The 17,039-nt window shown below is 42.7% G+C and overlaps 1 protein-coding gene across 2 annotated transcripts in view; it reads right to left on the reverse strand.

Moving 5' to 3' along the window:
* The window catches only part of LOC127634008 (neuropilin-1a-like), a 96,756-nt gene that overhangs the window by 34,664 nt on the left and 45,053 nt on the right, over nucleotides 1–17,039 (reverse strand). For both annotated transcript variants that reach the window (XM_052113393.1, XM_052113392.1), the window contains exon 6: nucleotides 15,629–15,795. In XM_052113393.1, the coding sequence (XP_051969353.1) occupies nucleotides 15,629–15,795 (167 nt within the window). The remainder of the gene's footprint in view (nucleotides 1–15,628; nucleotides 15,796–17,039) is intronic.

The following is a 17,039-nucleotide window of genomic DNA, read 5'->3' on the forward strand; positions in this document are numbered from 1 at the left end:
TTTTATAGATTGCTCATTTGGAACGGACACTTTCTATTCCAACTTCTTTCATTACACTCATTCCTGTGTGAACAACATGGAAGGATTCTGAATATCAGCACAGGGTAAAAATATAGCTATAGAAAGCAATACATTGTAACTTGTCAGTCTGGTGTCATAAAAATTCTGTGACAAAATTTTATCAAAACACATTTTTTTTTTTTGGTGCCAAAAGCAAGAGATATGGTGTTGTAATTACACACAATTTTTAAGGTGAATGTTAGATGGAGGTTTTAATGAGTAAAATGAACCTTGCAAACCTAATACTTTAAACTAAACCTATCCAATAGTGATAGGGTGACCATACGTCCTCTTTTTCCCAAACATGTCCTCTTTTTCATCTGGCCGGGATTTATATATTTGCAAAAATGTCCTGGATTCGGCTTTAGTTGCATAATGATGTGCATCTGGTCTAATACGTCATTGTGTGCGAGCGCAAATTTGCATTGCTTTAATGCCACTTTGTAAGTCCAGCCTTCTCGCACACCAATTGGTCGATTATAAGAGGCTTGCAGCAACTATTGGCCAAATTCCTGCCTGTCAATCTCTCTGTGAACACGTGAAGCGTGTTCGGCATCAAAAAGTAGCTTGACATTAGCAGCAAATGACAGCTGAGTGGAAACGTAAAGGCAAATGTGAGCTCCAGTTTCTGTGTGAAATACCCACAGAGGGGTGCCAAAAGCGAGTTGTTTTTAGCTGTAAATGATGTAAGACAGCGCAGAGGAATCCATATTTTATTAACTCTACCCCAAAATCCAAACCCCGACTCTAAACCTAACCATCAGTGGAGTAAAAATGTAAAGTTAAAGGGAAACTGAACCTGTGATTGTTTTGTGATTATGCAAACATGATTACTTCCTGGTTTTAACTTGAGATGAGAACGTGAGCTTCTCCCACGCAGCTGACGCAACATGCTCTCAGTTCCAATAAAGGAGAAGGTAAACACACTTGCACCGATGCAAACATGTCTAATGGGAGATGCCGCTTGTCAGTAACTCATATAATGGGGCTGATGCCAGGATACTGGAACATTTGGAAACAACATGCTGACATCCCGTGTGATCATTTTGCAGAAACAAAAATTGACATAATGGTTAATCAAGCTTAATTAGTGAGGTGGAATGAGCTAATTGCAAAGGGTCAGTATGTTTCTTATTGCGCAACATCTGTAAAATAATCCACACTCAGTCTATTAATATTGAAAAATAAGGTCTTTTTTTCTGAAGTTTCTTGGACAAGTGCTAGCTCTGATTCTCTAGACGTGCTGAAATATAAATGGCAGCAAGATAAGAGAGTTGTAGAGCAGCCAGGGATCTGAGATCAGAAAGCTTGGCGGTAGAAGAGAGTTTGGATCAGTTCCACTCACACAAGCTGATCAGAGATCAGCACTAATAAGGGCCTCATGATTTATGAATGACTTTAAGTTTCAGACACACACAGAGAGATAAAATAGGCTAAAAGAAACTGGAGCAATAAGAAATTGAAGAAAAACTGTTTGTACAGTATTTCACTGCTGTAACGCTTTCATGGTAAAAAAGGAATCGTTGAGAAAACTTAAACATTCAACGCAATATGATGCAGTAAGATTTTTGGTTTCTCTCAACGACTGTTTAATATTTGTCCTCAGTAATATTTCTTTGTTAAGTCAATGTGAATGTGTTTTCACTAAATGTACAAATCCTTGTTGAGAGAACTACTCATTTCTAGTTCAGCTAACTAACACCTCGAGAGAACTTTAATTTTGAAGAGAGAGATTTGTCTTGCAAGGCAAGGCAGTATGTACAATAGTTTGACATAGACACACTCAATCCTATAGACCTCAACCCTATAACACATGAACTTTAATAACAGTGACAATCAATAAACCTCATTAAGTTAAAAGATGAGCTCCTAAGATCACCACACAACTATTAACTTACAGTGGTAACAAAAAAACCCCACAAAAGATAGCATAAATAAAGTCAGCAAACAGCAAAAAATGTGACTATAACACTAACCATATAATTAATGAATGTTACAATGCATGCTGTCTCAGTCTGATGTGTGAAAATTGGGGCTCAACTAGGTGGGTGTCCTGACCCTTTAATAAAAACAGAGTCATTTGACACAATATGCATCAACTTCTATTTACAGGACAATGTATGTAGGCTATGTACAATAAATATACAAGGTGTTGATCCTACTGACTTTACAACCAATCCAGGATGAACTGGGTTAAAAGGAATACAGCAGAAACAGGAGACCATGGCAAAGCTCCGCTTCCTTCCCTTGTTAACAGACATAACTTTATGGTTTCAAGAAAAAAAAACACTTTCCAAAAGTGTCTCACACGTCCTTATAAGCAGAGGTGGGTAGTAATGCATTACATTTACTCCGTTACATTTACTTGAGTAATGTTTTGGGGAAAATTGTACTTCTGGAGTAGTCTAAAAGTGGGTACATTTTACTCTCACTCAAGTCAATTTCTAATGATTTTTTTTAAACTTTTACTTCTTTACAATGTGTGACGTTACTGTCTTTACATTACTGGGTTTAATTTGAATTAATGTGTAATTTATTGAGAGATTATTGAATGGGACCTTTATGAGAGCTGAAGTTCACAGCTGGGCACGATGAAACGCTCCCACTTGAGTGATGAGACTGTCACTCAAGTCATCAGTGCAGCAGCATCAAACTCTTCAAAGAGAAACACTTTCTTCACTCCACACAGTGAAAAAAAAGAATAGTTTCGTCATGCAAAGCTGATGTTTCAAGTTTAAAGTAACAGCTCCAACTTCAGGCAACACGCTGAGGTAAATTTTGGATCTAATTCAAACACGGGCTTTTCTGTGTAATGAGATGGTCATTTTCAGGGTGATTCTGTAACTTATGACATCAGTTTTTAAATGTATATTTTTAAATTAGTGCAGCAATATATCAGTGTGCTTTGTCCCGCATGTCATAAGCAGTATTTATGCATATACTACGCACCCTTGCGGGGGTACTGGAAACTATCGCAGCTACTTCAGGCTGATTAAAAGTATAAATCCATATAAACATCCAAGTTAAGTGTAATTTACTGCCATTCGCGTGATTGACAACTGGAGTGTGAACAGACAGCATTTCTGCACATGCACAGCGAGGTGGGTGTGGCGCGTGCGTGTGAGATGTGCGGGCATGAGGCGATCATTGCAACGAGAGTGGCTGTAACTCATTCACTATTTCCTATATAGTTAATAGCAGTTAGTGCACTATATCTCAGCAGTAAGTGAACGAAATGAGTGAATTAGGACGAGAGTGTTGGAGCTCTGGGGCTGGTGCAGAAATGTCAGATATGACATTTGAAATACTTGGGCCTTATTTGTTATTCTTATTAAATAATATATGAATATAATAAATCTTCATCCTGTTTGTCATTTTTAATATATACTGTGTGTTAATATTAAGAGTAAACACATTTGATCAAATAAAGAGTACATTTTAAAATGTATCTGTATGTTTTGTCTCTCTATATGCTATTATGTTATTTTAATCCAGTAATTATTTGTCAAAAAGTAATTTACTACATTCAGAATAAAATAAAACAATGCAGGAGTGAAGGAAGCAGTAAACTCCCAGCTCGAACGTCTTCCCCATGGTGGATTGTGGGAAATTAACCTTCATCGAGTGTACTTGAAATGTACACTTGAAATCAGAGGGCATTGTGGGTAAAAATTTGTGAACAAAATTAGGGAACGAGTGGCTCACTCAGAATTCAGACACTCCTAAAAAATTGCGAAAACTCGAAATAGTGCACTATATAGTGGATAGGGGGCGGTTTCAGACACAGCGAGTGTTCCACGATCAGGGTTTGTGCCCTACGTAGGTTGAGTACTCTTCATTTAGAGAGTTCAGTTAGAGTACTGTTGTACAGAACTAACGATCTAAATACCTACGACAATGATAACTGTAACTACACTGAAATAAGAATCCACATAGGACTTTAAACGCTATGAAATAGCAAAAGAAGGCATTATATTTCAGCATTGTATGTAATGTCCCCGTGGAACATTTTCATGTTTTCACTGTAATAATTACTAGAAATGTTTCCAAACCTTTCTTCTTATTGACAAATTAATCCAGATCTGACAAGAGCCCTTAAAGGGATAGTTCACACAAAAATTAAAATTCTCATTATTTACTAACCCTCATGCAACCCCAGATGTGTATGACTTTCTTTCTTCTGCAGAACTCAAATTAAGATTTTTTAGAAGAATTATTTCTATATGAATTTAAAAGTACTCCATAAGACTCACACTGCTGTCTAGCAAAAAAGGACTTAAACATTGATCTGTTTCTCACCCACACCTATCATATCACTTCTAAAGACATGGATTAAACCACTGGAGTCTTATGGATTACTTTTATTATGCCTTTATGTGCTTTTAGCACATAAGAGCTAAAATATCTTGTAAAAATCTGAATTTGTGTTCTGCAGAAGAAAGGAAGTCATACACATCTGGGATGGCATGAGGGTGAGTAAATGATGAGAGAATTTTATTTTTTGGGTTAACTATCTCTTTAAAGTGATAGCCCAGCCAGAATGTAATATTCTGTCATCATTTATCTATGTATCTACCTCATGTTGTTCCAAACCAGTGTGAGGCTTTGTATTATGTGGAACACAAAATATGTTAGACAGAATGTTAGGGACTGACAGTCTCGCTCACCATTCACTTTCAATATATATATATATATATATAAAACATTCACTGAAAGTAAATAGTGACTCAGGCGGAAGAAAGAAAGTCATACGGGTTTGGAACAACATGATGGTGAATGATGACAGAATTTCCATTAACAATAATAATAATTCTGTATTACAAGTTCAATGTGTATTATTTAATGGAATATATGGGAGTTAACGTCTATTATGTCATTTGTGAAAGTAACGAGTTACTCACTACTTGAGTCCTCTTTTAATTGGACACTTTCTTACTCTTACTCAAGTAATTATTTATGTAAGTACTTTTACTTCTATGTGAGTAATTATTTTTTTGAAGTAATTGTACTTTTACTTGAGTACAGTTTTTGGCTACTCTACCCACCTCTGCTTATAAGGAAACAAGATCCATTTTCCTGTCCATGGGAATTTGATATGAAATATCACAACCACACAAACAAGAACAAAAACAATAATGGATTCTATAATTTATGGTGAAAAAAATTTGAACCGTTGAAACCGCATTGGACACTTGAGGAAAAAAACAGGCCAACTGAAGTTGCTGAGCAGTTGTATTAGGCACTGTTGTGAATGTGCAGGTTTTTATTGGTCAAGTTTGAAGGCTGCTGTAACCACTGAGAGAAAGAGTCAAATGTGGAATCTGTATGTCCCCTGAGGACGGTGTGCTCTCAAGCCATGCTGATTCGGCAAAACAAGTGCCCGTTTTATATTCCTCTATTTTTCCTTCTCTTCTCTTCTCTTCACTTTTTTTTTTTTTGGGGATGTTGAGAGTTACGTAAGAGGGTGGGCCTGGAGAGATGCCACTCAATAGACAAATACACCAACGCCCTTCCCATTGTAAATTAATTCAAATAAATATCATGATATACAATAGTAATTTTTCTTTGCTGACACAAAATAAAGTGTAACCTTGGAGTTTAAAGTTTTCATTCTGTCATGGGAATGTCTTGGAATGTTAAAATCTGCTAAATTTGCCCGGAGTCAATCTGTGAAATATTGACTTCAGCATAGATTTTGTAGAACAAATAAAATTTACAAAGAGAGTGTGTGTTTTATTATTTGAGCCCATAAGTGTGTTGGAAGCAACAATTCTTGCCTTGCCTCAGTCTGCATGGAAGGGAACGGCTGAAATTAAATCTTCCTAAATCCCACTGCACACTCACCGACAATTCTCATGTGAATTGTGTTGAATTACATAAGTGTAAAACATGTCTGGCAGTTTCCTAAAGCAATGAGAGTTCTGTTTAACATCACATATGCTTATTATGGGATTGGTGGTTGTTTTGACTGTTTGTACAACCAATGAAAGATCTGGGAGTGTTCAGCCTGTTTGAAAAGTCATTATTTTTTGCAATCCCATTTAGTGACATAGTGGCAGAGAAATTACACCATGTAACACGATTTATTTTCAACGTTCAGCTATTTCAAAAAGATTTGTCTGTTTTAGTTCTTCAATGCAGCATTGTTCTGTCTATTTTCTTTTCTCTTTCACCCTTGTCTTTCATATTAGTGGAAAACAAAAATCCACAAATTTGTTACTCATTAAAACCACAACTGTTCTTGTGTGTCTAAGGCTTAAACACCATCTGGCGCGGGTTAGGAGAGGAACTAAGACATTGAACAGACAGATGCATAACGGCCCAGTCAAAGCAAACACAAATGTGGGACAGCAGGTTTCGCAGGGCAAAGTTCTATTTCATCCATCAAACTGTTGTTTCCTCCCACCATCCCATCCCATGACACCTGGTTGCTCCAAAAGCTCCTCCAAAATTCCATTAACCACAGGTATAATTAATTCGCATTTTCATAAAATGTTTTATTATTGCCAGCTGAGAGATCTATAGTCTCCTTGAAGACCTCCCATTCATCAACCAATTTACCTGGTGGAATTAGCTAGTGTTATTTTTAGCACTTCTCATGCTTGTTAAAAATGTGCCTGAGTGGTGATCATCTACTTCAGAGAGAGATGACTCGAGCCAGTCTAATGAGAGGAAAGTATGTATGTGGGACTAAGATGGAAAAAATACATGTCTTTAATGTCATTTCGCAATAGTCGGGAAAGATCGACCCAACCTACTTTTCAAGGGAGTGCATTCCTTAATTTAACATGAAACCAAAATCGATGCTATTTACTTACATAATATATATTTCTGGTCTCATTTTGAACGATTCATTGTGCACGTTGTTCCTAGATAAAAAAAATATGTTTGTCTTTGTAACTTGCTCTTCTTCTGAAATTACTTTTGGGTTGATGTCACCAATCCCTCACCTCCAACCACCTGTCATATAGACACCACTTCTCATTAACCAATCAATCTCCAATATATTTATATAAATTTAGCACCCTAAATTTTTTTTTAAGTTGAAATATGTCACATTACGCAAGTAAAATAGACAGTCAACTCAGTTTCATGTTATCTTTAAAGCTGTATATTGGTCAGTCACACTGGTCAATCAATGATATTTTAAGGATGAGTTTTATTCAGGTCAACTGTCATGTTTTGCTGGTATTACAGGCCAAAACCCATTTTAAAACAGTAAACTGGCCTATGAATAGAAAATCCTGGTCATCTGAGAAATGGACTTCCTCTGACATGAATCTTGCAGAAATCCTATATTTCTGGCCTTTATGGACTACTTTCACAAATGAGAAAGCTTAAAGTCAAAGTGTGTATTTTCTGTCAAAGTATTTCAAAATATTGACCAGTTTCCCCAACTTTCCCGTTTCAGTGTCATTGGTTAAGCCAGCGTTGCTTCAACAGAGCAATGATCTTGTTACGAATGAGGCAGCGAGGAGACGCGGATCTAAATGCAGACTTTTATTAAAAAGGTAAACAGGCAAAACACAAAGGAAAAACCCTTGATGGGGAAACAAAACATAAACAAGTAAACTCGGGCAGGGGAAACATTCCAGGCTTGACAACATACAACGACAGACCAGGAGAGAACAAGAAGCAGGGCTTAAATACACAGGGAGTGATGACTAAATGGGACACAGGTGAGAACAATGAACAAAATGGCAGTGATGATGACAGGTGGATACTGGGAAGTGTAGTTCTTTAACAAAATGGCAGTGAGACACAGGGCAGACAACAGAGGAACGTGACATAGCCCCCCCTCAAAGGAGCGGCTTCCAGACGCTCCTCAGAAAAAAAGGGAATACTCCCAAAAAAAAAAAATAAATAAATAAATAAATAAATCATCCAAGGAGAGGGGGGGAGGGGGTGCAAACAGACAGACCAAGGGAGCACAAGGGGCAAACTGACAGATCAAGGGAGCACAAGGGGCAAACCGACAGATCAAGGAGGCACAGGGACAGACAGGCAGTCCAAGGGGGGCACAAAAGGCAGGCAGGAAGTCCAAGGGGGCACAATGGGCAGGCAGGAAGTCCAAGGGGGCACAGATGGGCAGGCAGGAAGTCCAAGGGGGGCACAGAGGGCAGGCAGGAAGTCCAAGGGGGCACTAAGGGCAGGCAGGAAGTCCAAGGGGGCACAGAGGGCAAGGACAGGTTCAGGTGGTCTGGGAGCTGGCCACAGGGCAAGGATAGGTTCAGGAGGCTTGGAAGTTGGCCACAGGGCAAAGACAGGTTTGGGGAACCTGGGGGGAGGCCACTGGACAGGGACTGGGTCAGGGGGCCTGGGAAGAGACCATAAGACAGGGACCAGGTCAGGGGGCCTGGGAGGAGGCCACAGGACTGGAACAGGGTCAGAAGGCCTGGGAGGAGGCCACAGGACGGGAACAGGGTCAGGAGGCCTGGGAGGAGGCCACAGGACGGGAACAGGGTCAGGAGGCCTGGGAGGAGGCCACAGGACAGGGACTGGGTCAGGGGGCCCGGGAGGAGGCCACAGGACAGGGGCCGGGTCAGGAGGCCTGGGAGGAGGCCACAGGTCAGGAACAGGGTCAGGGGCCCTGGGAGGAGGCCACAGGACAGGGGCCGGGTCAGGAGGCCTGGGAGACGGAGCCAAGGGAGGCGATGGCTTAAGAGGTTCAGAAGGCGGAGCTGAGGGAGCCACTGGAGGCGGAGCCGGGGGAGGTTCAGGAGGTGTAACTGAAGGAGGCTCTGGAGGCGGAGCTGAGAGAGGCTCAGGTGGCAGAGCCATAGGACGCTCTAGAGGCGGAGCCCTAGAAGGCTCTGGAGTCTCTGGGCGTAGAGCCATAGGAGGCTCGGGAGGCGGGGCCAAAGGAGGCTCGGGAGGCGGAGCCATAGGAAGCTCGGGAGGCTCTGGGAGCAGAGCCGTAGGAGGCTCAGGAGGCGGAACCGTAGGAGGCTCAGGAGGCGGAGCCGTAGGAGGCTCGAGAGGCGGAGCCCTAGAAAGCTCTGAAGTCTCTGGGAGCAGAGCCGTAGGAGGCTTGGGAGGCGGAGCCGTAGGAGGCTCTGGAGGTGGAGCCGTAGGAGGCTCGGGGAGAAGGGCCGTGGAAGACTCGAGAGGTTCTGGAAGCGGAGCCCTGGAAGGCTCGAGAGGCTTGAGAGGCGGAGCCCTGGAAGGCTCGAGAGGCTTGAGGAGCGGAGCCCTGGAAGGCTCGAGTGACTTGAGGAGCGGAGCCCTGGAAGGCTCGAGGGGCAGAGCTCTGGAAGGCTCGAGAGGCTCGAGAGGCAGAGCTCTGGAAGGCTCGAGAGATGGAGCCCTGGAAGGCTCGAGGGGCTTGAGGGGCGGAGCCCTGGAAGGCTCGAGGGGCTTGAGGGGCGGAGCCCTGGAAGGCTCGAGAGGCGAAGCTCTGGAAAGCTTGGAAGGCGGAGCTCTGGAAAGCTCGGAAGGCGGAGCTCTGGAAAGCTCGGGAGGCTCGGACGGCAAAGGTGGAGCTCTGGAAAGCTCAGAAGGCGGAGCTCTGGAAAGCTCGGGAGGCTCGGAAGGCGGAGCTCTAGGAAGATCGGAAGGTGGAGCTCTGGAAAGCTCGGAGGGCGGAGCACTGGAAAGCTCAGGAAGCTCGGAAGGCGGAGCTCTGGAAAGCTCAGGAAGCTCGGAAGGCGGAGCTCTGGAAAGCTCGGAAGGAGGAGCCCTGGGAGGCTCGAGGGGTGCTGGCTCTTGGACGGTCATGGCTACTGGTGCTGGCTCTTGGACAGTCATGGCTACTGGCGCTGGCTCTTGGACGGTCATGGCTACTGGCACTGGGACGGACAAGACCACAGGTGCTGGCTCAGGGACGGTCGAGGCTACAGGCGCTGGCTCAGGGATGGTCGAGGCTACAGGCGCTGGCTCACTGACGTCGGAGGCTACAGGCGTTGGCTCACTGACGTCGGAGGCTACAGGCGCTGGCTCACTGACGTCGGAGGCTACAGGCGCTGGCTCACTGACATCGGAGGCTACAGGCGCTGGCTCACTGACATCGGAGGCTACAGGCGCTGGCTCACTGACGTCGGAGGCTACAGGCGCTGGGTCGCTGACGTCGGAGGCTACAGGCGCTGGCTCAGGGAGGACCAAGGCGACAGGTACTGGCTCACTGACCTCTGAGGCGACAGGCTCTGGCTGGATGACCGTGGTATGCACTGGCTTGGGTTCGCTGACCGTGGCTGACGAGGGCTCTGGCTCGCTGACCGTAGCTGACGAGGGCTCTGGCTCGCAGACCGGGGCAGATGAGGGCTCTGGCTCGCTGACCGTAGCTGACGAGGGCTCTGGCTCGCAGACCGGGCAGGCTCTGGCTCTGGCTCGCTGGCCGTGGCAGGCGTGGGCATAGGCTCGCTGGCCGTGGAAGGTGTGGAGTAGCGAGCAGAAGCTTCTGCCCTCCTCCTCCTCCTTCGGGCTGACGAGGTTGAGCGCGCTGGCGCAGGAGCAGAGGAAGCTGGGCACACCGGCTCTGGAGCGGACCAAGCTGGCAGCGTGGAGGTGTTGATTCCCGTGAAGAGCACACCCGGAATCGAGAGGGGAGGTTCGTCAGCTGCGAACGTCGACAAGATTAGATCGACATACTCCCGCCAGGTGTACCCCTCGATTCCGGGCGACTCTTGCCACCGGCGCGTAGGCAGGCCGACTCGGTACGTCGCTTTCAGCGCTTCCTCACTCCATCCGCCAATGCTGATCGCGGCGACAAAAAAGTAAGTGTATTCGCGGATCGACAGATCCGCTTGGGCCAGCTCATTGAAAAAAGCTGCAAGATCCATTGTTTGGTCTGTCGTTCTGTTACGAATGAGGCAGCGAGGAGACGCGGATCTAAATGCAGACTTTTCTTAAAAAGGTAAACAGGCAAAACACAAAGGAAAAACCCTCGATGGGGAAACAAAACATAAACAAGTAAACTCGGGCAGGGGAAACATTCCAGGCTTGACAACATACAACGACAGACCAGGAGAGAACAAGAAGCAGGGCTTAAATACACAGGGAGTGATGACTAAATGGGACACAGGTGAGAACAATGAACAAAATGGCAGTGATGATGACAGGTGGATACTGGGAAGTGTAGTTCTTTAACAAAATGGCAGTGAGACACAGGGCAGACAACAGAGGAACGTGACAGATCTTATAATGTCAACTTACAAATAGGTTGCATATAGTTGTCTCTGCATATTAGGATGGCATAGGAGAAAGTGTTTTAATGTTACATATGAATGTGCAATACACCTGGATTCATAATGTAAGTGCTTGAAACTTTTATCAAAGATTCTTCTAAATGTCTCAAATTAATTACATGCAGGCACTGCAGATGGTTTGAAAATATTCTAACGCTGAAGAATGTACCTAGCGCAGGTGTGTTGCTAGCAGGGTGGCCTAGCTTGACACCAGCACTGCAGGCTTCATCAGTAGAGACTCTCATGTTAATTACAGTCCCACTGTCTAATTACTCATCAGCTGGCAGGAGAACAGCGCCCGACTGAAAATAGCACCAGCTAATCCTTTAATTGAAGAGAGAAAATCAAGGCAAAACAATGGTGAGTGGACAAAGCTGTATCTAGATGAACATCATTAATAGACAACATATGTAGGTGACGTGTAGGAAAACAGGATATGGTCAAGTGAGAGTAAAATTTCACCCATAACTCTCCCTCTTTCTCGCTATTTCCCTGCCTCCATTCAACCTTCCCAGATAAACAAACACTCAAGAGAGTGGAGAGGAATGTTTTTCTCAAAGGAAGATTGTAATTAGCGCCTCCTTGATAGCCCTGGAATTCCGACCTGTTTTTGTAGAAAAATGGGTCGGCGACTCAAGGCATTGGCACAGCTGGCAAGAATATGTGGGTGGGGTGGTGTCTCAATCATTGTTTCTATCTACGACCCTGGCACATTCCCTCCTCACCTCCATCAATCAAGATAACGGCTTCCTGTTGAACCGGGTGACAACAAACCTGGTTGGCACTCCACAGTTCCAGACTTGAAAACATCGCCCTTATTGTTTTGAACATGCTGGCTTCTTGTTAGAGGCGCTTTAATGAACAAGATGAACGTAAACATCCTCTTCTGTGACGCTAAGTAGACAAGACCTCAAGTCTCTGTGAATCAAGCCCTGATCAAACCATTTAGCTGAACAGCAGGACAGACATATGCAGCAGAGGCTTAAATCAATCGCTATGTATTCAAAGCACCATTGCATATGCAAATGGTTGACATGGTTTGGTAGGCGTGTGGATCCAGAATGATTCTGAGGCTGATTTTAATGAAACAAAACATGAACTATAATGATCAATTTCTACTCTAGCATTAGTTGCCGGACGGTAGAGGCTTTCAAGTATTGATGGTTGACTTTTTCCCTAGATCAAGATGCATAATTCATACAAGCTCTTTAATCAGTGGCTGTTGTTGGAGTGGATGAACTCACATTTATTGAACCACCTGCAGTATGCCACATTGATGTTGAAATGTCCTAGCTATCACCATCTAAGGGGTCGTTCACACAAAACACATTTTTGCATCTATCTGCGCTATATTTCAATTGTTGTCATATGTAAACATGCACTAGATGGACGTGTTTGACCATTGCACCATGTCTCACAGTTTTTACATTTACATTTATGCATTTGGCAGATGATTTTATCCAAAACGACTTACAGTGTATTCAGTGTATTTATTTGATCAGTTTGTGTGTTCCCTGGGAACTGAACCCATTATCTTGGCATTGCTAACACCATGCTCTACCAGATAGGAACCCAGGAACCCTTTTTCAGCTGAGGTTTTATATGCCATGTCAGGTTAAAAATAACATAACTGTTTAAAATGCATCTCTACAGACCTACGTTCTGCTTCATTAGTGGCACTGCATCTTTTATTCTTTCTTTTTCTTTTTTTTTTACTACGCAAGTATGTTTTTGATGTGAACGGCCCTTAAGAATCCATTCTATGTTATGCCAGGCTCTTGATGGAACTAACTATAAATCTGCCTTACATGAGATCCTTCACAACATCTTTTGTTTTAGGTTACAGTCTTCTATCCATAGGAAGTTTATCCCTGGGAAAGTCAAAATGTGCTGTACAGATGTCGGTATCTCCCTGTCACGCTTCAACAAAGTCTTCCGACTGGAACCAGGCCATAACTATAAACCCAGTGAAAAGTCTTCAGAGTAAGAATCCAGTGTTTTGGGTGAAGGCAGGTTGGACAATCCATAGTTAATAGATGAGAAATGTCTGAAAGGGTTGTTTCTACAAAACTCTTTTGATCTTACTAATAACACTTCGGCAAATCTTCTGCAATATGTTGTACTTTCTTCATACACTTTCTTCTATCATTTGTCTGAAAAAACTTGCCAGCATGTGTAAAACCCTTTTAGATAAGCAGAGGCTACTGGTCTCTGTAGCTTCCTAGCTCAGCACAAGATCTTCTGGCCCTAGATTAATTATTAGGAGTGGCAAGCTGGGAGCATTAGACCCAGAAACAAATTTGAAGCTGCATAAAGATGGAAGCACATTTTTTTTTTCTTTTTACACATTCTGGGTGAAGAAAATCTGCAAGAAAATTAGGCATTTTAACAAGAAAGTATCAGGCTTCCATGAATAATATTGCGTCTGCTGTAAATTACATTTGAGAGTGTAAATGTAATAAATAATTAACTTATAATATGCATTGGAGGACACTGGAGCGAGTGAGTTGTGCGTGCCAAGTGGACGGGGCCATTAGACGAAGTGTGGTTGTTGTGGTGGCTTGTGTTGCTTAATGAAAGCAAAATTCTACTCTTTTAATAATGCTTGTAATAATTAAACTCCTCCACAAGAGTTGGGCAGGCAAGACAGAAAGAGCACAGAACGCCTCCAAATTATAAATCATTCATCCATAGCAGGGTTCCGCCTTTGTTCCCTTGGAAACAGATGTGCGGGGTTCAACTTTGACATGTGATTGGCGAAAAGGGATTTACAGGGGTATTGCACATGAGGGCTGAAATAGAATACTGTTTGATTTGCTGAGATTTCTCAGACTAACAAAAGTACCCTTTCTCTAATCAATACTCTTATAGAATTCCAAGCGGCTGCAAAATTGTGCTCTCTTCTGCTCGATACTGCACTGTGGGAAGCGAGTCATTTAGAGTTTCATTAATATCTGAAATGACTAAACAAGTTCAGCAAGCTAAGAGGCTGAACATTTGCAAAGTCTACTTAATTATCCTGAATAAAATATAAAGTGGCATCTGTGAAATGATGTAGAACTGATTGGTTTGGGTGCTTGGGGAGACATTTTTCTCTCTCGCTGTTTGGGCCATCAGTTACAGAAACTCATTTGATCTAAGCAAATGTTTAACTTTTGAAGACCCTTCCTGGGTTGGATGCAAGCTAAAGAAACAAGCAAAACAGTTTGTATGGCAAAAAATGACAAACATAATGCCATCTGACTAACATGAGAATCCTTCAGTTGAAGGGATGGTCTGTAAAATGAGTGGAGGCCAATTATCGATTGCCTTTCAAATAACATCCCAGTAGTGCGTAATTATAGTTCATTGTGCTGAACAACGATCCCAATCAATATTATATTGACAGACACCAGTAATCTATAAGCATACTGAGTGCTTAAAGATTGCATATGTGTCTTTTCCACTATGAGACTAAGCATTAAACATCATCGTTCTTCTTATCTCCTTCTACAAATTCAATTAAGCTCTGATTTAGAAGACTGGCTCTTTGATACAGTATTTTGATAGCAATCAAAAAAATCTGCTTAACAGACCTCCCCTAGCAAATATTTGGCCATGGGTCACGTATGTTATTAGCCTCCTGAGGGGGATGTTTGCCCCATACTTTCCAGTCAGGCAAATATTATAAACCAAATCTGGGGTTTGAGAGTGCCCCAGGGGTTTGGGCTGCATAAAATCCCCTAACATGCAGACAAGGCTTGTTGAGGTGCTGAAATGTTTGTGTAATCAACGCTATGTCTGCTGCCAACAGTTTTTCACAGATTTGTGCAACTGAAATAGACTTGCACATATAATCTGTGAGTGCTGCATTGCCTAAAACGTGTCATTGTTTGTGTGTGTTGCCAAAATTTGGTTGTACAAGAAGTTTTAGGTTTTGTCTAATGTCTTTGGGACATGTTAGATACTTGTAGATGCATCTCATAGACTTGAGTCTCTGTTGAGTTAGAAGCGTCTGTTGGCTAGGGAAACTCACTGAGGCCAGAATGAACCAACATACTTGGTTTTTACATAACATTCCATTACTGTCCACAAAAAGACAGAATTCAACAGATGCTGCTGGTTTTTAAAAAAGAACGACATGCCAATGGCAAAAGCATCTGTAAGGCTGCCTGTTCACGTTTGAACTAGGATTCTAGTTGGAAAAAGTTTCAAACTCGAAAATCATCAAAGTGTGAGAGATTTTCAGAGTTTCAAACTTCTCTTCTGTAGATGCTTCTCTATTCTTCAAAAAACTACTACAGCAGGGTTTTTTTCTCTGCCAAGGACAAATCCCTCCTCCATTACTCATTCATGATAGATCGCTATCTATATTCATGAGAATGTGTGTGAGATTTTTGCAGTACCTGAATCCATTCTTTGTTTGAGTCCTCAGCAGGGGTCCAGCCATTCTCAGGGTTGTTGAGTCTAGAACGTTCCGGAGACCAGTTGATGTTGTACTGAGATGAAGCCACAATTTGGCCCGAATGAATTTCACCAGTCTCCATACCCAAGGGCTCAGTGCAGTCAAAGTCTATTTTAGAGAAAAAGGGAGAGGGGAGTTATTAAAATATCATTTCAGAATCTAAACAAAGAACACATCAGATCATGACCCAAACTTAAGCATTCCTCTTGGGAATGGGCCACTCAGTGACAAAGTATACCAAAGTTTCCATCTCTTGGTACTAAAATAAAACATACCCACTTTATTTAGCTTTTCCTCACCGATCTCTCACCCCTTACAGGGAAAGAACAATTTAATGACAGCACTGTGTGAAGTGTACTGTACCACATTCGTAAGGCTTTATTCATAAAACATTCAGTTTAAGCTCTTAAGTCCAGCAACAAGAAGTCATGAATTACAGAGAGGAAGTGCCTTCGAAAGGATCCCAGATGGGTGCTGAAATTGCCCATGGAAAGGCAGATATCAGCATTTGGAGGAATGGCAAAGGCAAAGACGTCCCAAGCACATGTCTGTGTTTTCAAAGGCAAGAGAATAGGGGTGTATATCACTCCTCAAGACATGCCACCCAGGATAGGATCATTGTTGATTGTTTTGTTATGTTTTGGGGCAGTCGTCCAGAGGCATGATGGCCATGTGTCTGAGACAAGCAGAGTTCATGCTCTGACCCCTGAGGGGCTTCATCCAGACGCCACGGCACAGTTTAGAGCTCTGAGACAGTGAAGGATGGGGAAATGTTGAGGCTGAGGTAGGAGACACGCAAATGTATTCACGAGAGGTCAAACACACACAAATACACAAACACATATTGTCTGTTTAAATGTAAGGTAATGCATGGAGAGACAGGATGAGCTCAACGCTCATTAATATTTATGGCGAAGGGTGCAGATCATGCAGGTCAGATACACATACACTAACAGCATGGCCCAAATATGCAGGGCTAAACACATGTAGCAGATGGCGAAAGCATTTGTGTTAGATAAACATTGTTTGAGTTGTTCAAACTGACTATTAACTCACACTGAGAAGTTATGTTTGTTTCAAAACGTAGTGAGCTACCTACCTAGACACCATCTCTAGGCATCATAGGTGTTCAAAACACTAGGCAACAAAATTATCAATTTTGTCCAAAATATAAAGCAACATCGCATATATACTGTGCAGAATAGGCAAAACAAGAATGCATTGCGATGAGCTAACTGAAAAAAAGTCGAGAGAACTGTAAATATACTTATATTTCATTCAACATGGAAAAGTAAAAATAGTTAACAAACATAAAAATTATAATATTATTTTCCCATTAATTTACCAAGGTA

Source organism: Xyrauchen texanus, chromosome 41 (genome assembly GCF_025860055.1).
Source record: "Xyrauchen texanus isolate HMW12.3.18 chromosome 41, RBS_HiC_50CHRs, whole genome shotgun sequence".
Taxonomy (NCBI): Eukaryota; Metazoa; Chordata; class Actinopteri; order Cypriniformes; family Catostomidae; genus Xyrauchen; species Xyrauchen texanus.